At 39.6% G+C, this 22,230-nt stretch overlaps 2 protein-coding genes across 4 annotated transcripts; one reads left to right on the top strand and one right to left on the bottom strand.

Annotated features, from left to right (window-relative positions):
- Nucleotides 1-1,395: 1,395 nt before the first annotated feature.
- Nucleotides 1,396-9,694, top strand: LOC5508553 (15-hydroxyprostaglandin dehydrogenase [NAD(+)]). Its single transcript, XM_001629100.3, has 7 exons — nt 1,396-1,569; nt 2,223-2,346; nt 2,859-2,986; nt 3,717-3,816; nt 7,811-7,887; nt 8,505-8,659; nt 9,122-9,694. The coding sequence occupies exons 1-7, from the start codon at nt 1,477-1,479 to the stop codon at nt 9,243-9,245; spliced, it is 801 nt and encodes a 266-aa protein (XP_001629150.1). The 5' UTR covers nt 1,396-1,476; the 3' UTR covers nt 9,246-9,694.
- Nucleotides 9,695-12,032: 2,338 nt separating this feature from the next.
- Nucleotides 12,033-21,919, bottom strand: LOC116615574 (15-hydroxyprostaglandin dehydrogenase [NAD(+)]). 3 transcript variants are annotated; one of them, XM_048720763.1, is made up of 7 exons: nt 21,730-21,919; nt 18,761-18,884; nt 18,228-18,274; nt 17,578-17,656; nt 16,966-17,045; nt 15,804-15,931; nt 12,033-12,571 (listed from the first exon to the last, which is right to left on the bottom strand). In XM_048720763.1, exons 1-7 carry the CDS (start codon nt 21,823-21,825, stop codon nt 12,448-12,450), a joined length of 678 nt encoding a protein of 225 aa, XP_048576720.1. In that variant the 5' UTR covers nt 21,826-21,919; the 3' UTR covers nt 12,033-12,447. The 3 variants fall into 3 exon arrangements, with proteins under 3 accessions (XP_048576720.1, XP_048576719.1, XP_048576721.1); XM_048720762.1 differs by having other exon boundaries at nt 18,228-18,334; nt 21,730-21,918; XM_048720764.1 differs by having other exon boundaries at nt 18,228-18,334; nt 21,618-21,868.
- Nucleotides 21,920-22,230: the final 311 nt, after the last annotated feature.

The following is a 22,230-nucleotide window of genomic DNA, read 5'->3' as shown; positions in this document are numbered from 1 at the left end:
AAGACGGAATGTTCTTAATTTATTCTTTGAATTGTTTCTTCTGTTGCTGTCATCATGAATCGTGCCATAGAAAGTTTGCGTTTCAATATCTTTGAGGCGCATTTCAAAGGCAGAAATAATATTTTGGGTTGCTTGCGCATCTATATTTTCTTGTGAATCCCAAAGCCATCCAAACCCGTTTGCGAATAAGGTTTCTTTGACGAGGCTAGGCCAAGATACAGATCTCAAGAGACCCTCTTTGTACGTGTTTTTGGTCTTTCTACTATCACTTTGGTGAATAAGTCTTAACCAATACTTTGTTGTGTTTTTTATGGTTTCAATTCGTAGGGGGAATCGTCCCAATTCTGCCCTACAGGCACTGTTGGCTGCCCTCTTGCCAACTCCCAGTAGCATTTTACAGAATTTTATTTGGACCTGTTCAATAGGATCACGCATCTCGTTATATTTCCCCTCTAGGGCCCAAAGCTCGCTTCCATATAGTAAAGCTGGTTTCACAAATGAATCAAACAGGCGGATAGTAAGTGACATATCTGAGCAGAAATTTTCGCCGATGTTTCTTTTCAGGGAAAAAAGTGCTTTCAAAGCAGAATTTTTTAATTCCTGTTTCGCTGTATTGTACCTTCCGTTTGCGTGATAAGAGAAGGGTCATTATTTAACCGGGGGGGGGGGGGGGGGGTGAGGGCTGCGATGTTTGTTTTTTTTTTTCAGTTGGGGAGAAGATAGTGATGCTGTTTTCTATTTAGGTTTTATCAATAATGAGTATTTCATATTTTTGAAAATATTATTTACACCCCTGAAAAATGAGATCAAAATCAACACTCCTGGCTTGGTGGTGATTAAGGCCATCCCCGCCACCCCTTCATAGACATGCCTAAGTCAGTACCTCCCCAAACACACAATAATTTGGCATGCAGTGGGAGGGGGTGTTGTCTGCTTCGCCACTTTCCACAATTTGAATTTGAAACAGTGACATTCAGGCCATATCCCGGTTAACAAAATATGAAGGATATATTTTTTGGCCTAATCGAAGTGCCCAATCCCCTACAGCACGACACCGTAAAGAGTGCTCGTTATTACATTTGCTATTCCTTACTCTTAGGGTTAGAAATTCCACCAGTGTAGAAGTCCGCTCGTAAGCCCTAACAGGATTGGCTAGATTGCCCTCGTTGTTCTATTGTTTTCTTGTTCTTCGTCTGTGTTACATCAATCCAAACCAATCCAATGTGGTGAAATCTTCCGATAGATTCTACATGGCCTAGAAATGCCTTCTAACACACCCAATTTGCCATCTCTTAGGGGTGAGAATTTCTGTTGACCACGCCGTCATCGACTCCACCCCCCCCCCCCCTCCCCCCGCTGGTGACACTGACCCAAGATTGACGGGTTTCCTGCTTTTTCTATACCGTAACCGCTGACTGAAGCGGATGATGTCTGCTAAGAGGTGATAAGGGATCTACAAATGAAAATGAAGACAGAATGAAGATCGAAGGAACTGTAGCGATCGTGACTGGTGGTGTGCAAGGAATTGGTCTTGCGATAAGCAAAGCTTTGCTTGATCGCGATGGGAAGGTTTGTGCGAGAAACATGCTCGTTGGGTCGAGTGTAAGAAGAGTGTAAGGCGTCAAACAAAGACAACATCGCAATTGTTCGCTTTTGTTTTATCGTTACATTATTTTAGACACCATTTTTTAGCCAACCCAAAGCTAAATGCAACTGGCTCCATTTGGCAGACAGCAGCAGATTGCCAGAACACACCCTACCCAGGAAATATCCCACTTTGGGGGGACTTGGACATCATACAGAGCGGAAGCGGTGGGGAGAGGCGGGGGGGGGGGGGGGGGGGAGGGGGGGAGGCATGCTTGTAGTAGAAGATGCTGGAGACCTTTGGCTATTCTGGCCTAGTTTCTGTCCATGAACCATTCTGCGCATCAAAGTTTTTAGCTATTATAGAGAAATGTTTTTACCTGTTGGCCTGTAGTCTTATATGCAGCCCCATTTAATGTCAGAAATGATAAAAAGGGTACCAGACTGATGACTTGAACAATGAATAAGCGAGAAACTGATTGGTTTGGAGGAAGTATAACTTGTTTATCTAAGGCAAGCTGTCAAGCCCTTATAGAATTTGCAACGTGAGCACCTAATACTGAGAACACTTCTAAATTAGAGGGGATCTATTCAAGGGCCCTTTTAGTAAGCTTTATAACTTTCTGTCTGTTATATAGGTTTGTATGCTTGACATCAATGAAAAGACAGGAAACGAAACCCTAAAGTTACTCTCAGAGAATTATAGCAAGCACCGTGTGTTGTTTATCAAGTGTGATGTCACTTCACAACCACAGATGGAAGGTAAGACATGCTTCTAGATGCAAAGAAATTAAGGCAAATATAGATGAATGGAAAATAAGGTGTGGTTAAAAAAGCATTGTATCCAAACTAATAATCCTATAATGGAGGGGGGAGGGGGAGCTGCAGTGATTGCTTGTCCTCTGGCTCACAGACGGTTTTGACTTTTATCTATTTTCCTTAGCTCTCTAAGGAACCAAGTTTTCATTATCTTATTGGGAAGTGACATATTTTTTTTCTTTCTTTTCACAACCATATTTAAACTTGCTCTGATGTTTTTTTGGGATTCTCTACTCACCCTTTAGGTGATGGCAAGTTCTTTACATTATTACTTTACAAATTAGTACTCTCACCCTGCCTACTTAAAACTCAGATCCACCCCAACATTGCCCCTTTCATTTTCTCTTTTAATTACTAGAAAATAGAAAAAAAAAGTTGTCTCAGGTCCCCCTTTCAGCTATTTTTAGGTGGTTAGGGACATCTGACTAAGATTGGTTAAATGTTATCTCAACCAGCTGCATTCCAAAGGACAAAAGATGTGTTTGGCAGGCTTGACATCCTGTGCAACAATGCCGGGATTGCAGTCAGGGAAAATGATCTTCTGAGATCTGGTGCTTGGAAAACAATTATTGACATTAATGTGGTAAGTGGTTAATACTGCTTTACTCCCATCCTCTCAAAAAAATGTACAGGCCTTGAATTATTGAAGATACAAACTTAAAGCCGCCACCAGTTGTCACCAGTTTACTTCCAGAGGTCCAACGGAAACCTCAACCGTTAAAAGACAAAAGAATCTATTAAAATCTGAGGTATTAAACAGGCCATCCGCTCTAAATTATCAATCACATCCTCAAAGAAACTTCCAATAAACACACATTCGTGCTTTCAAAATTTTGAAATATTTTTTCGCGTTTTCCGTTAAAAATCATTGGAGATTGTTTCGTAATCGACCGGAAGTAAACTGGTGACAATGCAGCTTTAATTAAAAGTAATAAACCTCAGAGAAACAAAGAGAAACACACCAAAGAGAAACAAGATCATTAAATTGATGCGGTTGATTCACTGTGACCATCTTTGAATGTAATAATGTATATATTTGTACAATACTGCCCATCACTTTTCCATGTTAACAAATGACCATTTATGCTTGCTATGCTTAGATGCTAACTACACTTGTTAGTAAGAAAAACATTTCTGAATGTCAATATCTAAAGATTATTATTTGGGAGGGGTGGGGCACCCAGTCAAAAAAGAAAAGTATTTGACGATCCTTCAGACACCCTTCCTGGACACCCTTCTTAGGTACACATCTGCTCCCTCATTGCAATTACCCTTTTCCACAACTAATACTATGTTAATATCCCTGCTTACAGAAGGGGGTCATCCTTGGGACACTTCTGGGCCTTGATCATATGGGGGTCTCAGGTGCGAAGGGTCATGGAGGGACCATTGTCAATGTAGCGTCACTAGCAGGTACAGCATATTCAGGCTCATTATGTAAGCCAAGCTTGTGTCCCATTTACATCTTGATGCCTTGCTAGCATCCGGTGGAAAAACGTGGAAGGCAACTACCATGGCAACCCAGGCAAAGTGTGGCAAAGACTGACTAAGGTGTTTTAGAACATGACAAAATTGTCCAAGTTATAAAAGTTGCGCTATTTCTGGGTGTGGATTGTGGACAATGTGTGCACAATTTTGATGTGCACTAGAGCATCTCTTTGCCATACTGCATACTGTTTGGCTAGTCAGGAGGGGGAGGGGGAGGTGAGGGGAGGGAGGGGGAGGGGAGGGAGGGGGAGGGGAGGGAGGGGGAGGGGGAGGGGTGTCTAGGCATGTGCCTATTAGTCAATTTCATGTAAATCAGATCGCACTATTCTCGTATTTGTAATTGCTTCACAAATTGTCAAGGAAGCTAAGGTAAAGGGTGTTGCACTGTTTTGTAACAAGAGTCAGAATGTCTTTATCGTACCAAGCAATACATGAATACTGGATACCTGCTAATACCTGATGTCACTTATATAGTGAACGTAATATGTTTCGTACCCTTTGTTGTTGGCTTTCTTCACAAAGCTGTTGGGTAACAATGACACCACATCTAGCTCTAATAATCTGCACACCTGGCACATGTGAGGATGCACAAGTAACTACTTTTTTTCGATTATTATGAATGCGTGGTTTTGTGCATACAGTTTTTTATGAGAACGTCTAATTTTCAGTTGAGGCTGGGCCGTTCTTATTTTCGGATAATTTTAAGGCTCTTAATGATGTTCTTTAATTTTAGTGTATATATGAATATAATACCCAATTAATTATTAGGAAGAGCATTACACTAATGATCAATAGCAATAACAAAGTGGTTATTATGAGCACAATTTGATTCTGCATTTTAGAACGCATCAGGACTTTTTTTCAGCCATCTGAGCCTCAGCCTGTTCTTAGCATGTTTTTAAAATTCGGTGAAATCTCAGGCTGGACAATCTTATAAAAAAGGTTCTTATAAAAAAAGACTGTGTTGGTAGGTTAGGCAAAAAGTAAACAAATAGTAGGAATTTATAGATCTATATGTTTTTAAGTTCTGCCAGATTTTTAGTAATACACCTTTTCGGTTCAAACTGCTCTACCTCTTCTGGCTTTCTTTGTGGTGAATTTGTACAAATGGGTGACAGGTTCTCTTCCACACACATAGCTTCCTACACAGAAATCTCGAGTTTGTTTTTACTTTTCAGTATTTTTTTATGAATGGGGTTTCCTGTGGTACTATTCATGGAAGAGAGGGGACTGGTGGTGAGTTGAATAGGAATCGGAAGCCGGAAGAGGAGAGGTGGGACTCTTTCTTGATCACGCCACAGGCAGCTCCAAATCGGAAAAAAGCCCCTTGCCCAATTAAAGGCCCAAAACACTCGAGATACCTAAGGAGGAGCCTGCCACGCACACAGAACGTTTGCCTAAGCGTAATGCGTTAACTCATTCATCGTTTGAAACGTCTCTCAATTGCAATAAAGTCGACTACGTATATTTGTCGAATTCTGTTACCCTTTTTTTTATAAGAGCCTTTTTTATAAGAACATCCAGCCTGAGATTTCACCATATTTTAAGAACATGTTAAGAACATGCCGAGGATCAGATTTTTTTTATCTTTTTTAGTTCTGATGCGTTCTAAAATGCAGAATAAAATTGTGTTCATAGTAACAACCTTAATATTGCCATATTGATCATATGTGTAATTCACTTCCTAATAATTCATTTGGTATTATATGCTTTTATTATATGGCAACAGCCACTCCCGGTGGAATGGCGCACGCTGATTGGCTGTTGAGCAGTCCGGATACTCCTGTAATGACCGCGGTCGTTACAAAATAATTTCCGAGAAAATCAACAACAAAAAGGTTGTTGTTTACAATTTGTTGCCACTTTTCTGCAAGAATGAGTTTCAATATTTATATTCAGACAGTAAGTTTTATTACATACTTAAGCTTACTTATTTATTTTTTTCCTCAATATAATTTCCAACTTTGTTTACCTTTCTTCTTAAACAGTTGCTTCTGAGGGTTTCGCTGATGTTCGTGAAGATTCTGTTCGCAATGACCATTCAGTGAAATCCAGTTCGTATTTCCACACAATGCTTTTAATCATTCACAAATGCAGAACTTCTAATTAAAGACTTCCTCTGAATTTTTACCAACAATTTTGTGAAATAATCTTGTCCCAATTGATCGTCGCTTTCCACTCGAACTGATCCTAGAGATGTTTTTTTTTTCACTTGAATTCTCAACAGGCAGTAAGAAATATTCACTAAAATACTTCTCTTGAATACATTATACAGGTATATTCCTTGAGTGATTTGCCTTTATTCCCCGAATAAAAAGACGATTTGCTACCTTTTTTATATGTTTCAAAAATAAGGACGGCCCAACCTCAGCTGAAAATTAGACGTTCTTAAAAAAACAGTGTATTAAAGAAAAGGTGTTTCGAGGAAATCAAGAACGTGGATCTTCACAAATCCCTTGCTGCGTAGTCCTGATATCACATATCGCTCTACTCGGCTCAAACGGCTGAACCTCGTTGGAAATATGTCGATGAAGTAGCTTATTTTTAGCTATAGTAATAGTGCGAATAAAAGCTTTACGAAATTCGCGATTCAAGAGTCCATACAACGCCCAATTCAAAGCTGGATTCAAAAACGCCAACCACTGGACAACATTCCTCGCGTAAAATCTGTTTTTCATACGCTCTTCGGTTATAGCGTCCAGAACATGAAACGTGAAAAACGGCAAACAGAAGAGCGAAAAGACTCCGAGAAGTAGCCCGATCGTGCGAACCCCTTTCCGCCTTCTAGCTATCTCCTCGAGTCTCTGCTTGCGAGTATGTGTCGAGTGTTGAGTTCGTAGAGTCTGCTTCTTACAAGCCTGTAGGATTTTAAGGTTGGTTATCACGCATATGGTGTAAGGCATTACTAGGTTAAAGAGCATGAGGGGCGCGGAGTAGATGAGCGGGATTGAGAGCACCTTGCATTCCGAGTCTGGCTGCTCCCAAACGAAATACATTAACACACCGCTGGTGATGGAATATACCCACAGAGTAGCTAAGCTGAGGAGGACTTTGCTCGAGATGTGTAGTGAGTAGTGTAGAGGACGGGAGATAGCGAGCAATTTGTCCAAACTCATAGCCGCGATGTTAAGTAGAAGAGATGTACCAAGAGTGATTAGCACAGAGTTCCATATGTCACACAGAGCGACGGGAAACGGCCAGTCAGGGAGAACGCTCAAATGAACAGCTTCTAGCGGCATAACAAACACAGCCATTAGGAAATCTGAAGATATCAGGCTCACGAAAAAGCAGTTCGGTCGAGTTTGTAGCGAATTTTTGGAAATAAAAGTCGCAAGCATGACTAAATCTCCTACGCTTGCTATTAGCATGAAGGTATAGATCAGTGTTTGACCAAATGCAAGAAATTCCCAATGCGCTGTGCTTTCTCTACCCGCTGGTCTTTGCGTGGCTGTCACGTTAGATAGAAGTGCTTGTGTTGTGCCCACAGAAAGATCCATGCTTTTCATCTTGATTTTCGGTTACTTTAAGTGGTAAGTACACCGACTTGAACCAGAGAGGTGACCTTTTAAAATAATGCAACTGCAAGTGAGCAGGTGACAAAACACCTGTTCGTATTATGCCCTCCTATATTGTTGTTTTTAGTCTGTGATAGGTCAGTGCATTACCCATTGCCTCTTCAATTACCTCAAGTATACATAAGAAAAGCCAAAGTTTAATATTAGATTTGTTAGCGATATTTTGCAACATACGAGGGAAGTAGTTTCTCCTTTCTGTTGTATCATAAAATAAAAGCGCGACTAAATTTTGATCGACAACTTGACGCTGTGATGTCGCGGATGGCGCCATGAGCAGATTATCTTAAGTAAAAATAAGCTGTTGAAAATGTGAAAAATGGGATTTGATTAGCTTAAATCTTCAGGTTTGGTGCCGGCCCCTGCAAGCCCCGTGTACACCGCCAGTAAGCATGCGGTGGTTGGGCTAACAAGAACCTTAACGGTGCGTATAGCGGTGTGGACGATAAAACAGCAGTAAAAATGGGGACAAAAAAATTAACATAGGAAAAATATTGGTGAATCCCCTTCAGGCATCGTTTGTTTCCACGAAAAACAATATCCTGCATGCCAGCACGCCGTGAAATAAAATACTGCTCAACGAAAAACTCCCCCACCCCCTTAAAAATGGAAGACCCCTAAATTTAAATTGTTTCACGGCTTTACGGGTTTACGTTAGGCTGTGAAGCGGTGACAACGAAGAATTATGTTTACCGTAAGACCGCCATGGAGGAGAAGGAGGGGAAGGGGGACTGGGTATCTAGGATGACAATGTAGGTAAGGGAAACTATGTACCCCTCGTGGCTAGGGAGGGGAAGGGGGGGGACTGTGTATCCCTTGCTGCCAGGGAGGGGAAGGGGGGCTGTGTATCCCTTGCTGCCAGGGAGGGGAGGGGGGCTGTGTATCCCTCGCTGCCAGGGAGGGGAAGGGTGGCTGTGTAAACCTCATTGCCAGAAGTGGTAAAAATTTAATCCTCTACGCCTGTGCAGACCCCTTAGTTATCCCACACTACTTGTCTGTTGTCTTTCTAGTCATAACATTTAGGTTTTTGTAATCTTTCAGTCATTGTGGGCTACCGAATGCGTGCGTGTTAACTGCATCTGTCCGTCCTTCACCGACACCGCGATGGTGCGCACAGCTATACATCAAGACACCAGTAATTTGACCTTTCTTCAGAAGAGTCGGATCGCTAAAATACAAGCTATGGGGTTACTAAGGTACAACCAGTCGCCCAGAAGCACGGGCTATAGGAATGCTACAGGCTATATCACAGATTTGACCTTATTTTCTTTCTATAACACTGCTAGTGCTTTGAAGAGAGATCCCATTTTTTGCCTTCTCATCAAATCTTTGTTGTACTCGCTTCCCTCCTCCTCAAAGGTCATAATTTGGTCATATGATTTTTTGAGACTCCGTACGTTGTTTATGTCCTAGTCCCTAGCTGATTCGCCCTCCTCAAAGGTCATAATTTGGTCATATTATTTTTTTGAGATTCCGTTCGTTGTTTGTGTACTAGTCCCTAGCTGATTCGCCCTCCTCAAAGGTCATAATTTGGTCATATTATTTTTTTGAGATTCCGTTCGTTGTTTGTGTACTAGTCCCTAGCTGATTCGCCCTCCTCAAAGGTCATAATTTGGTCATATTATTTTTTGAGATTCCGTTCGTTGTTTGTGTACTAGTCCCGAACTGATCGCAGAGGGCGTGGTCAGGCTGATCGAGGACGACACTAAAATCGGCGCTGTCATGAGAGCTACTCCACAGAGGGGACTGGACTACAAGAAGTATTTCACGCCTAAACTCTAGCAACAGATTGCATACGAGAGAGGGGTAGAGTTATTATTGGACTCCCAACTCCCATCCCTCCCGAACTCAAATCCACCCTACGGGCCTGAACTACACAGTGCTTTTCTATACAGGGACACTTACCAGCTAACAGAGTCAAAGTTGTTGAGAAGATAGCAGTAGACATTTAGATTAGGTAGGAAAACTTCTTTCTTAGCGAAAAACATAACGATAAAAGTCATTATTATATATTGTGCTCACTATGTCGATTCTGATTGGCTAAGAGCGCGCACTTTTTTGGAGAATCACGCAATTTGTGGTTCACTCATCAGTTAGCTGGGTAGGTTTGGGTAGGTAGCAGATAAATAATTATACGCGCGCAATGCACCTTGGGCCTAGGGCGCGAAGATTCAATGGTTGTGAGAAAGGCAGCGTTTGTGCAAATCGGAAATAAATTTTGTTTTCGAGAACGTGTGTTTTACTGATTCAATGCCTTCGGCCTCGCCTGATTCCACTTGTCTCACGTGTCTTGATTATTCCCTATATCACTAAAACCTCATCCAGTAATTGTTTAATACTTACAGACAAGAAGATTGTGGATCGTGATGATTTCTCATCATAGATATATAAAATCGAGTTGTATTCTCTGAAAAACCCTCATAAACGATAAATGATGATTTTTGACAGGTTAGAGACAAGGAAAGTGGAGATACCTCTGACAATTCTGTCAAAGGGAAAATAATGGAGCGCGTGTTGAACCTGCTGGGCAAACACTCATTTAATCCTTTTTTTGTTTAAACAATGATAAGACTAGTTTATGAGATAATATATGACCTCATTCATTTTTGTTATTTTGTTTTTGCTGCATTTATTGCATATTTTTTCTCACTTATAATCATCGTGATTTCTATATGAGATTCTATGCCAAATGAAAGGCTTCAAAAGTTTAATCAGCGTAAGTGCAATACAGACGTGGAGTTTGGCTTACACGATGTGAAAAGTTTGTCTTTAGTTTTTGTAATAAGGCGCAGGCAAGCTAATCGAAATTCCCGATTCAGTAGTCCGTACAATGCCCAGTTCAGCGAGGAATTAAGAAATAACAACCACTGAACAATGTTCAGAGCGTAAAACCTGTTCTCTAGCGCTTCCTCCGTGACAGCGTCCACCACATGAAACGTGAAAAACGGCAAACAGAACACGGAGAAAACCCCGATAAGCAGAGTAATAGTGCGTATTCCCTTTCGCCTTTTGGCTAGCGTAGCGCGCTGATTCTGGTCATGAGAACAGTACACACGTAGAGACTGTTTTCTTGAGACTTTCAAAATGACCAAATTTGTGACAACACACACAGTGTATGGCAACAGAACGTTGAGCAACAGAAAGGGTGCGGAATACTCAAACGGCAAAGACAGAACCCTGCATCCAACCTCGGACCGTGTCCACAGAAAGTATGTTGTGATCCCACTTGTTCCTGCATAGGACCAAACCAATGCCATGGCGATTAGGACTTTGCCTGAGATGTGGTAGGAGTAATGAAGAGGTCGATGCACGGCGTACAACTTGTCCAAACTCATAGCCATGATACTCAGCAAAAGCGACGTCGCCAAAACGACAACTGCCGAATTCCAGATGTTACAAAGAGCAATGGAAAAAGGCCAGGCTGGGAGGACGCTTAAATGAACCGCTTCAAGTGGCATAACAAACACTGCTAAGAGAAAATCCGCCAAGATCAAGCTAGCGAAGAGACAATTGGGACGAGTTTGAAGCGAAGAGTTGGATAGGAACGTCGCAAACATTAGCAAATCACCGCTTATCGAAGTCATCGCTAAAGTAGCTATAACCACTTTGCCAAGATGTAGGAACCACCTTTCCGCTGGGTTTAGAGTCTCGCTTAGGACCGCTTGAGACTCGTTAGAACTCAGAGAACTCAGTGCCATACTTGAGTCAAAATGTATCACTGCTTGTGTAAGTGATGAAGGTTTTTTTTTTACATGGAACCCCAGCTGCTGTTAGATTGCTTTCGGTGATAACACCTGTTACCAAGAGAACAAAAAAAAAAAGATCATAATTATAGTTCGGAATGGAAAAAAATTGCTGGAAAACCCACTGCATTTTAGTACCGAACTCCTTTTGTGTAACATACTAGAATTCCGAAAATTCTTTCTAGGAACATCCCGACTCTTTAGAAACAATCCCTATCCTGTCAGCCATCTTTGATTCTATTGTTATTCATGATATTCATGTTACAGATTCCGAAGATCAAAGTCGACACAATTAACCTGTGAGTACAGCTTGAAACCCCCATTTTAGACTCCTTTCGAACATCAAGGTTCCCTTTAAAAATCAAGGTTTCCTGTTCAATTACCGGAAATACAGTAAACTTCACCTAAGTCGACACTATTCATTTTACAGCTTAGAAATTTGACGGCCTTCGACACTTTTCATTTCCCTGACACTACGAGGGCTGCGCAGGAGATCCCTAATACTAAGGACGGCTGCGCAGGGGATCCCTGACACTACGAGGGCTGCGCAGGAGATCCTTGATATTAATCAAATAAAACAACAAAATAACCACAAAAAACTTAGTTTATCTTCATCGTACCAAATTCAATTGTTTCAAGCGCTAAAGGAATTCTAGAGAAGTCGATGCTTTTTTAAATATATCGGTGGAATTCTTGATAAAAGTCTTTATCTATTATGAGAAGGGCAAGTCTGGTTGTACCATTAATGCCAAAGTAAGGAATAACCTAAAAATAAAGACAAGTTAATCATTCTTTCTGTTTCGTAATATTAATTATCCACGCGTTATGCTACTCACAGTATTTTTATTAAAACTGTTTATTTTCACCCTGCGTACATTGTGTATGATATTAACATCAGAGGAATATTATATTGAAATATATGTTTTTTGACCAGGCCGTTGCGAGAGGGGGCAAGCCAAACATCTCCAATTAACAAGGGAACTTTTTTTCATTGGAAACGTTTCCGCTTCCGTATTGTGTATTTTGGAAAAAAGACATGGCATCGTCTGTTTCAGTGACGAACTAGAAATCTTTATGCATATAGGATTGGTTGAATGTTGCCAAATCACCAATACTAAAACATATTTTTCTTTACAGTAGTAGTACACAAATTGTATCAAAATAAAGACAAATTCCATCTGGAAAATGGCTATCTTCACTCGTGGCTTGGCTTGGAATTTTGCTAGGATGATACAATCCTCCTAAATTCCTTGGTACTTGAACTCCTCGTAACCCACGCCGTCTTTGGCCGTGACCTTCAGGACCCCTCCCACTTTCTCGTCGTCCTGGAGCAACTGAAGAAATCCCTCAGCAATTTGGTCAACTCTGCAAACACGAGATTGCAAGCAATAAATTTCAAACGAACGAGATTGCAAGAAAAAACATTTTACATTTTACACCTTTTGCTGTTCAATAACGGGAAAGGGACATTCATTTGTGCCAAACGTTGTATCGTTAACGTGCATTGTATGTTCATCAACATCGCACGAAACATCCTTAGCGTGACTCGACTTTCAATAACAATGATTAAATATGCGCGAACATTCAGTAGCATCAACGGACAAACAATAACGCAATTGGGCATTCATTCAGGATGGAATAAACATTCTTTTGCATTCAATCGAAAATTCAATTACACGTTTGGACAATCAGTAGCGTTTATTGACAATCAGTTATAAAAAAATAGAAAAGTCATTAGTGCTATTAACAAACAAAGACAATCAATGTGACATCCATCAATGTGGTTTGACAACCATTTATCCAATTTAAACTAAACAACAAGGAAAAATAAAATTTCATTAGAGTTACTATTTTTCTTTTTTCTTTAAACAGTGGGCTCCTAAAATTAAGAGAAATATAAAACTATAAATAATTTTCAACAAAAAACAAGACAAACAAACAAAACTTTTTGTGGAGGGTTTATAAAAGCAAAAAATATATACTCACTCGTTCGCTATAGAAAAACAGAAAACGTTTGTATGAAAATGCCGCCAAGTAACCACTCGAACACAGGGAAGAGCTAGAAGAGGGGTGAGAGAGCGTACCGCCAAGTATGTGGTCAAATTGGAAGAAATATCACAATCACTTTGGCTATTTCGCCCACTAACGGTCTTATCTTCCACTTTTCTATCATGGGGGGAATGAATGCACAAAGATTCAACGACTTCACAAACACGACTGAATCTTTACCCCAACGAAAACGTCATTTTTATTTACGATGGGTGCACCAGCGCACCATAACCCACTAGATACCGGCCCAAACACTGAGCTAAAAAGTTACCGCCCTACAGCCCATTTCTCAACATCGGAGGCTACAACATAGGAACAGTCACGGGAGCGAAATGTGCGCAATGGTTTCATTTTATGCAAACCTATATGCCTCGCTGTGTTAATAGAGATCAATTTCAGGTATAAATGTCACTTCAAAAATCGAAGATAAACTAATGATATTTTCTTTTCTTATAATGTTTGTTTGAATCGAACAAATGATTGTCAAACCACATTCATGAATGTCACCTTGATGAACATGATTGTCTGAAAAGGCTTGTTGATTATAGCACTAATGAATTTTCAATTTCGTATAACTGATTGTCATTAAACGCTACTGATTGTCCAAACGTGCAATTGAATTTTCATTGCGCGCAAAAAAAATGATCGTTCCAATCGAATTGAATGTCCAAGTGCGTTATTGTTTCTCCGTTGATGCTAATGAATTTTCACGAATATTCAATTATTGTTATTGAAAGTCGAGTCACGCTAAATGATGTTTCGTGCGATGTTGATGAACGTACAATACACGCTATCGATGTAACTTTTGGCACAAATGAATGTCCCTTTCCCAGTTATGAACAGCAAAAGGTGTACTAGCTAGTGATTTCTATAGAAATCCCTCAGCAATTTGGTCAACTCTGCAAACACAAGATTGCAAGCAATAAATTCAACACGAACGAGATTGCAAGCAAAAACATTTTACTAGCTAGTGATTTCTATAAAAATCCCTCAGCAATTTTGTCAGCTCTTAAAACTCGGGATTGCAAGCACTTTGTAATTCACTTGAGCGTTGCTAAGTAGCCCCAAAATTGTGTAACGTTTTATATGCCGCTGTTAAGTAATATTATCTTGTTGTTGCTTTTGTTTAGTTGCTGTGGTTAAAACCCTTGACTTGTTGGTGCAGCTCTTGTTGTTATTAGTGTTTTCGTCGATGTTAGTACTGTTGTTGATGTAGAAGAACATGATAAGACCGAGTATTGCTGTCTTGATTTTGTTGTTGCTATCGTTGTCCTTGTTGGTGGATTATAGTTTCTTGTCATACGTGCATACCACAATATGTGGCAACAGTATTATTATTAGTTAGAGTTGTTGTTGTATTTGGTGGCGTTTGGGATGGTGGTGGTAGATTGATAGTTGCTGTTGCATTTGGTTGTTGTGGTAGAAGGCAGTGTAGTAATAGTGGTTGATTGTAGGTCGTTGTTGTCATAAGTGCATACAACAATGTGACTAGTAGTAGTATTAGTGAGAGTAGTTGTTGTTTGTGGTGGGATTGTGGTGGTAGATTGATAGTTGCTGTTGCATTTGGTTTTTGTGTTAGAAAATGGTGTAGTAGTAATAGTGGTAGATTGTAGGTCGTTGTTGTCATAAGTGCACACAACAATGTGACAGTAGTAGTAGTGAGAGTAGTTGTTGTTTGTGGTGGGATTGTGGTGGTAGATTGATAGTTGCATTTGGTTGTTGTGGTAGAAGGTAGTGTAGTAATAGTGGTAGATTGTAGGTCGTTGTTGTCATAAGTGCACACAACAATGTGACAGTAGTAGTAGTGAGAGTAGTTGTTGTTTGTGGTGGGATTGTGGTGGTAGATTGATAGTTGCATTTGGTTGTTGTGGTAGAAGGTAGTGTAGTAATAGTGGTAGATTGTAGGTCGTTGTTGTCATAAGTGCATACAACAATGTGACAGTAGTAGTAGTGAGAGTAGTTGTTGTTTGTGGTGGGATTGTGGTGGTAGATTGATAGTTGCTGTTGCATTTGGTTGTTGTGGTAGAAGGTAGTGTAGTAATAGTAGTTGATTGTAGGTCGTTGTTGTCATAAGTGCATACAACAATGTGACAGTAGTAGTAGTGAGAGTAGTTGTTGTTTGTGGTGGGATTGTGGTGGTAGATTGATAGTTGCTGTTGGTTGTGGTAGAAGGTCGTGCAGTAATAGTGGTTGATTGTAGGTCGTTGTTGTCATAAGTGCATACAACAATATATGACAGAAGTAGTGGTAGTTGTAGTAGTACTAGTAGTAGTAGTGAGAGTAGTTGTTGGGTTTTGGTGGCGTTTGGGATGGTGGTGGTAGATTAAGAGGTGCTGTTGCATATGGATGTTGGTGGTTGATTGTAGTTCGTTGTTGTAATAAGTGCATACAACAATATTTAACAGTAGTAGTAATAGTAGTATTAGTGAGAGTTGTTGTCTTTGGTGGCGTTTGGGGTTATGGTGGTAGAGTGAAAGTTGCTATTGCATTTGGTTGTTTTAGTAGAACGTAGTGTAGTAATAGTGTTGAAGATGGCTGTCATACTCACGTGCAAACACCGATGTGTTCCAGTAGTGTAGACATCTGAGGCATTTCTTCTTTTATCTTATCTAATAAGGGCGTGTCTGTGAAAACTGGGCAGATGCAGGCGGCGCGGATACCCTTGCGATGGGCAACCTAACAACGATGACTACATGTCACTATAGAGTCATATAAGCGGCGCGGAAACCATTGCGATGGGCAACCTGACAAGGATGACTACATGTCACTATAGAGTCATATAAGCGGCGCGGAAACCATTGCGATGGACAACCTGACAAGGATGACTACATGTCACTATAGAGTCATATAAGCGGCGCGGATACCATTGCGATGGGCAACCTAACAAGCATGACTACATGTCAATATAGAGTCATATAAGCGGCGCGGAAACCATTGCGATGGGCAACCTAACAACGATGACTACGTGTCGCAATCGGGTCATATAAGTCTCAGAATCATTACCTTGCCAAAAACAGATTTTATATTCATTTGCGCTAACACCTGGGCAATATAATACTCAATGTAACCGCTGTAACCTTCAATAAATTGGGAAAACTAAACGCAAATTTAAAGAACGCTTTAATGACCACCGCAGAACTGTAGACTCCCAATCTCGACCCATACCAACCCACGCCGCTGAACACTCCCTAAAACCTAACCACTCCGCTTCTGACATCGAGCTCATACCTATTGAAAAAATAAGAAATGACCGCGACTCCATTCGCAAAGCAAGGGAAGCCACACTGATAACTCGCGCTGGCACTCTTGAACCCGGTGGCCTCAAACGGCGTGAAGAAACCGTTTAGCTGTTTAGTAATCCACACCACCCTGTTTACCATCTTCCATAAGTTACTCCTTACTCAATTACTATTTTTACCTTTTGTTGGTTAATCATCAATGAACTTTGTACATATACTAGCTGTAACATGCCATTGTAACTCATTTATAACCTAAAGAAGGCAGGTATTGGCCTGCCGAAATATCGTTCTAAAAAACATAAATCTGCGTTGTTGTCGACTTTTTCTTTTAAAGGTTTTACCAATATAATAATTTTACGAGGGTAGTAGCCATAAATATAGATATCTTACTTAAGGCCTTTACAGATAGGTGTGGATTTCTTCCATGGTGTCTAGATTTCCCTGCCCAACCCCAACCCGTACTTTACATACCGGCGCAATACTGCGTGTGAACCCAATCACGCCATGCTTAGCAGCACTGTACACTGGAGTGACGCTAATAGGGGCTAGACCTAGAAGAACAATGATACATAAATTAACACAGAATGACTTGAAAAATCTCTCAAGACCATCTAGAAGGCAAAATCTAGAAATTGATAGTAGGAGCTAGGAGGGAAAGGGCTGTATGTGGGATTAGTTTACTGTGAGGGGATGAACTAAGGGAATGATTTGTGTTCTAGCAGAGGGCCTAGGAAGAGGATCAGAGTACTGTGAGGGGAGGGGCTAGGAAGAGATCAGAGTACTGTGAGGGGAGGGGTTGGAAGAGGATCAGAGTACTGTGAGGGAAGGGGCTTGAAAGAGATCAGAGTACTATGAGGGGAGGGGAGGGGCTTTGAAGAGGATCAGAGTACTGTGAGGGGAGGGGCTTGAAAGAGATCAGAGTACTGTGAGGGGAGGGGCTAGGAAGAGGATCAGAGTATTATGAGGGGAGGGGCTAGGAAGAGATCACAGTACTCTGTGAGAGGAATTTGGTACTGCACAGATATGAGCTGGTTGAAAGGCTTGTGCACTTTACAGAAGTGGTGGTGGGGGACTTTGACTGACCCCCCATTGACGATACATTGACTATGACCCCAGAGCTCATTTCTTCCATTCCAATGTAAGTACCATGAATCACTGACATCTAGAGAATTGAAAAGAATCTACATTTGTAATCATATCATTATGTTGTCTTTTACCTAAATGGTCTATGGAAGACTGGGTTATAATGATGGTAATGATATGATGTTGAATGTGATGACATGATGTTGATGATAGTGATAATGATGCAGATGATCATACGCATAATGGATTGCCTAGCACACCTGTCAACTTTCGTGCATAAGGCGGGAGTCACAAGATTTTGTACCCCTTCTCCATCTCTCCCACATGGTGCACCAAATCTCCCACTTTTTAGAGATTTTTATCCTTCAGAAAATCCTTTTATAGAATATAGACATTTTGCTTACTTTCTGAGTAATGAAAATATACATGCAAAATCTATATTGTGTGCTTTCAGAATTTCAAACGTCTGCTGATTGGCTCAATGATAGCATTAAAGCCATTTAGCTGCTTTAGCTTGTGAGCCACTTAGTGGGGTATACCCCCTCCCTCCCAAAAAATATCCCACCTTCCCCTAAAAACATTTTCAAGCCTTGAAATTTTGTGGGGTTGACAGGTAGAGCTAATGGGCTGGCAAAAGCTGGAGTCCTTACCAAATTAAGCTCTACCGATTTGGGCCAGTTCTTTTCATCTATGATTCCTGCATTATTACAAAGAATGTCTAGCTTGCTGTGATCTTTAACTGTTTGGCGGATGGCTTCTAATGATGAGTGAAAAATAACCAAATAACCGAAAAGATATCAATTAGAAGTGCAGAATAACAGGACATTATTGCATTATTACAAAGAATGTCCAGCTTGCTATGATCTTTAACTGTTTGACGGATGGCTTCTAATGATGAGTGAAACTTAACCAAAGAACCGAAAAGATATCAATTAGAAGTGCAGAATAACAGGGTTAAGCAGGCCCTGCAAAATCATGTATTTTGCGACCCATTAATTAACTTGGTCTATACAGAATAGGATACTGTTGACAATTTAATTCATGTTTATGGCTATTCACTAATGAATTTTGATTTGTGTTCTGATTATTTGGAGATTTCATATTTTCACAGCCATTAGCAAAAATCGTTTTTAAAGGCCATGATCTTTGAAAACATAATTGATAATTGTATTTGTTGACATACCTGATAGCTTTTCCCTGTTACAGACATCACACTCTATAAATTCTGCTGTCCCAGGACCAAACTGAGCCTCGAGATTTTCCTGTGCTTTCAGTCCACTATTGATACAAATGTCAATTATTCGCACCTAAACAGACAAACGTTTAAACATTAATAATAATTAGAATAAATGAAAGAAAGCAATAGAGGTTACTGAATTTTAAGCAAGTTTTGGGAGAAGTAGATCTGCTACAAGGTTGTTAGCAGTAGCATAGTTTATTTGAGGAATAACAAAAAATAAAACAAAAATACATTAACCCATTGACTCCTGGCTTTTTTGGAGCTGAGTTTACAAAAAACAGACTGAAAACAGATACCTCCCCCCCTATTCTGAGTGTTATACAGCCCGTCAAAGTCAAACACAGCTGCACCTAGTCAGCGGTATCCAAGCTTTCCAACAGTGCTTTGCGGTCCCCACTTTTAATCCTTCGTCGTTGTGCTGAAGCCAGCACAAGTTGATGGTTGCTTGTATTTTTCATCAAAAATACAGCTATGAGCATATTAGGAGAGTGTCTCAGGACATCATGAAGTCTTTTGGGGCATAATTGAGTGCTTTGCTTATGGATATTTGCAAGCAAAGGTGGATTCATGATGATTTTTTTCTTGTTTGGCTTTGCCCGGATGAGAAAATAATTTTCTAATGAATCACCACAGCTCTCCTAAATGCTGTCTTTTCTGAAACCAAATTGATTCCAAAATTGTTTACACTGCTATTCTGGGTCTGTATGACCTGGAATTGATTTGTTTGGCTTCGGGGTGAAATGACTTATAAAAAAACCATCTGACTTTGGGGAGAGGAGTGTTGACTGGCCCTCCCCTCGTGAATTTCCCCCTGGATCTCCCAGAATGCTTTGCAATACGTAAACATATTTTCGTGGTTGTACAATCCTTCAAGGAATGGGCATTGTGTTTTGAGGCCAAGGAAATGTACCTGGAGGATCAGAATAAAGGTATCTATTTGTGTCTTGAGCTGTGTTTGCTGATCTTTCTCCCTTGTGTGGTATTTTGAGCGTTTTATTGAGAGGGGTGATTCTGCTTTTCTCTCTTTGTTCGATTTGAGATTTGTCAAAGAACCTGTGCTATTATTTGGCTTAAGAGTAGATGCCAACACCTTGGTTGGATGCATATCTGCAAGACCATTTATCCCTTAGACTGATGCCTGAGTATCTTCATCTTGTTGTGTTTATTTTGAATTTATGAATTTTTTGGGTTGTGGGTACTTCCCAAAGCCGGTACAGGCCGGTTGAGGGGTCAATGTGTTAAAATTGTTGTTATTTTTACCCCTCTTTGTGTAGAGGGGAGCTAAAGGGAAGTCAGAATGTATTGAGTATAACAGATTCTTCTGGAAGGCAGGGCAGCTCTCATTTATCACTCTCTCTCTCTCACCCTCGTTCTGTTCTTCATTCTGACCTACACTTGCCTATTTATTATATTTATTTATTTATTTATTTATTTATTTATTTATTTATTTATTTATTTATTTATTTATTTATTTATTTATATATATATATATATATATATTTATTTATTTATTTATTTATTTATTTATTTATTTATTTATTTATTTATTTATTTATTTATTTATTTACTCATTTACCCATTTATTCATTTACTCATTTATTCAATCATTTATTTATTTATTTATTTATTTTTAGGGGGGACAAATTGCAACCCCCCCCACCTTTTTCAAGGATGTGATGTATAATTCATAATTCATTCTGACCTACACTTGCCTATTTATTTATTTATTTATTTATTTATTTATTTATTTATTTATTTATTTATTTATTTATTTATTTATTTATTTATTTATTTATTTATTTACTCATTTACCCATTTATTCATTTACTCATTTATTCAATCATTTATTTATTTATTTATTTATTTATTTATTTATTTATTTATTTATTTATTTATTTATTTATTTATTTATTTATTTATTTATTTTTTGGGGGGGACAAATTGCAACCTCCCCCTACCTTTTTCAAGGATGTGATGTATAAGGGCAGGGGCTATTTCTTTTTTTTTTAAAGTGGCGCAGAATATTTTTCACAGTAGTCCATGGGAACTCAAATTGCAATATTGACATAAATGTCATTGAAACCCCTTATATGGATACTAGTCAATGGGTCAAGATCCTCAAATTGGCCGTTTTGGAATACAGTTTTGTTAGTGACTTGTCAATTAGGTGAAAACAATTATCGATCAAAGATAAAAAAAATCACTAATTACATTGTACTTTTGAAAAAGAATTCAATAACAATTCTTGATTTCTAGAGGCTTTTGCGAAAGCAGTGCGTCGGCCTTTAAAAAAGATTTTTATGGTGACGATTTTGGAGATTTACGCCTTGGATTTACGCGTTGTATGTAATAGACAATATTTATAGGAATGCCGATCTTGAAGAGTATATATTATGTGTATGGGTTTATCGAAAACGCAAAACTCAAAAAATATATTCAAAAGAAAGGGCTTGGATATTCCCAGCAAAGATTATTTGTTTTGGAATACATATTTAGTCGAATTCAACAGGGGACTGCCGGACCGTTAATTTTTAGGACCCCCTTGAGTTTTGCGAAAGCTTTTAGAAAACGCTTACACAAATCAACTTTTCAAAAAATTATATTTGTAAAAATAACATTTTTAAAGATGATATAAAAATATAACCCCGGTAGTACTTGACATGACGGAAGCAATACCTCCTACCCCAAATGTAAACAAATCTTTGAGAAACAACACAGAGTACCCAGTACGTCGTCCCTTCTCTACTTTGACATCTGTTAAAGGACCTAACTAATCTAGGATTAACGTTTAAGGACTCACCATAATATTGTAAAAGCTACCAGAAAAGAACTGCTATAGCGCCCCTTCTACGACCCGGCAAGCAGTAAAGCAATAGTAGAACCACAGCACAACAACAATTTTACATTCATACCGAAGCAGCTCCGTTCTTAAGCAGAGCTGTGCAAAACGCGAGTCCAATTCCTTTAGCTGCCCCGGTGACGAGAGCGATGGAGCCTTTGATCTGCATGCTGTTTTGAGGGGTTCTTAGAAGGTTTAAAGATGGATCTTGGCGTGTGTTGAGCTCAGTCCAGAAGAAGCAATCTGATTTGACCCCAGGGCCCTTCTACATTGTTTACCTACAAAAGTGGGGGGAGGGGAGGGAAGAAGAAACGAGACTTGATAGGCCTTTCTACTACTTAGTCCTAGGAAATTAATTGGCTTACCCCATCTTACTCGACCTCACACAAGGAAAAAACAACCATATGATTCAAGCGTAATTTACCGATAATTTAGAGTTTTGGATTACATTTAGTTATTGTGAGTTATGTTTTATTTGTTTAACAACTTTTCGAGTATTTACCCAAATGGGTCAGTTTGAACGGGACCAGGTCACATACGAGGTGCTGCTCCTAAAGATAAAATAATCATTAAG

The sequence above is a fragment of the Nematostella vectensis genome, chromosome 13, assembly GCF_932526225.1.
Source record: "Nematostella vectensis chromosome 13, jaNemVect1.1, whole genome shotgun sequence".
Classification (NCBI taxonomy): Eukaryota; Metazoa; Cnidaria; class Anthozoa; order Actiniaria; family Edwardsiidae; genus Nematostella; species Nematostella vectensis.
Note: the sequence above shows the minus strand (reverse complement) of the source record. Positions and strands in the feature narration are given on the sequence as shown.

What these genes read in the sequence shown, in the direction of transcription:
- LOC5508553 (XM_001629100.3), top strand. Translation starts at nt 1,477, where the DNA reads ATGAAGATCGAAGGAACTGTAGCGATCGTGACTGGTGGTGTGCAAGGA. An exon ending in CAATTATTGACATTAATGTG is followed by an intron (nt 2,987 to 3,716) that starts GTAAGTGGTTAA and finishes CCCTGCTTACAG; the next exon opens with AAGGGGGTCATCCTTGGGAC. An exon ending in CAATGTAGCGTCACTAGCAG is followed by an intron (nt 3,817 to 7,810) that starts GTACAGCATATT and finishes TTAAATCTTCAG; the next exon opens with GTTTGGTGCCGGCCCCTGCA.
- LOC116615574 (XM_048720762.1), bottom strand. Translation starts at nt 21,825, where the DNA reads ATGCAGATCAAAGGCTCCATCGCTCTCGTCACCGGGGCAGCTAAAGGA. An exon ending in TTAAGAACGGAGCTGCTTCG is followed by an intron (nt 18,885 to 21,729) that starts GTATGAATGTAA and finishes TTGTCTGTTTAG; the next exon opens with GTGCGAATAATTGACATTTG. An exon ending in CAATGTATCGTCAATGGGGG is followed by an intron (nt 17,046 to 17,577) that starts GTCAGTCAAAGT and finishes TTGTTCTTCTAG; the next exon opens with GTCTAGCCCCTATTAGCGTC.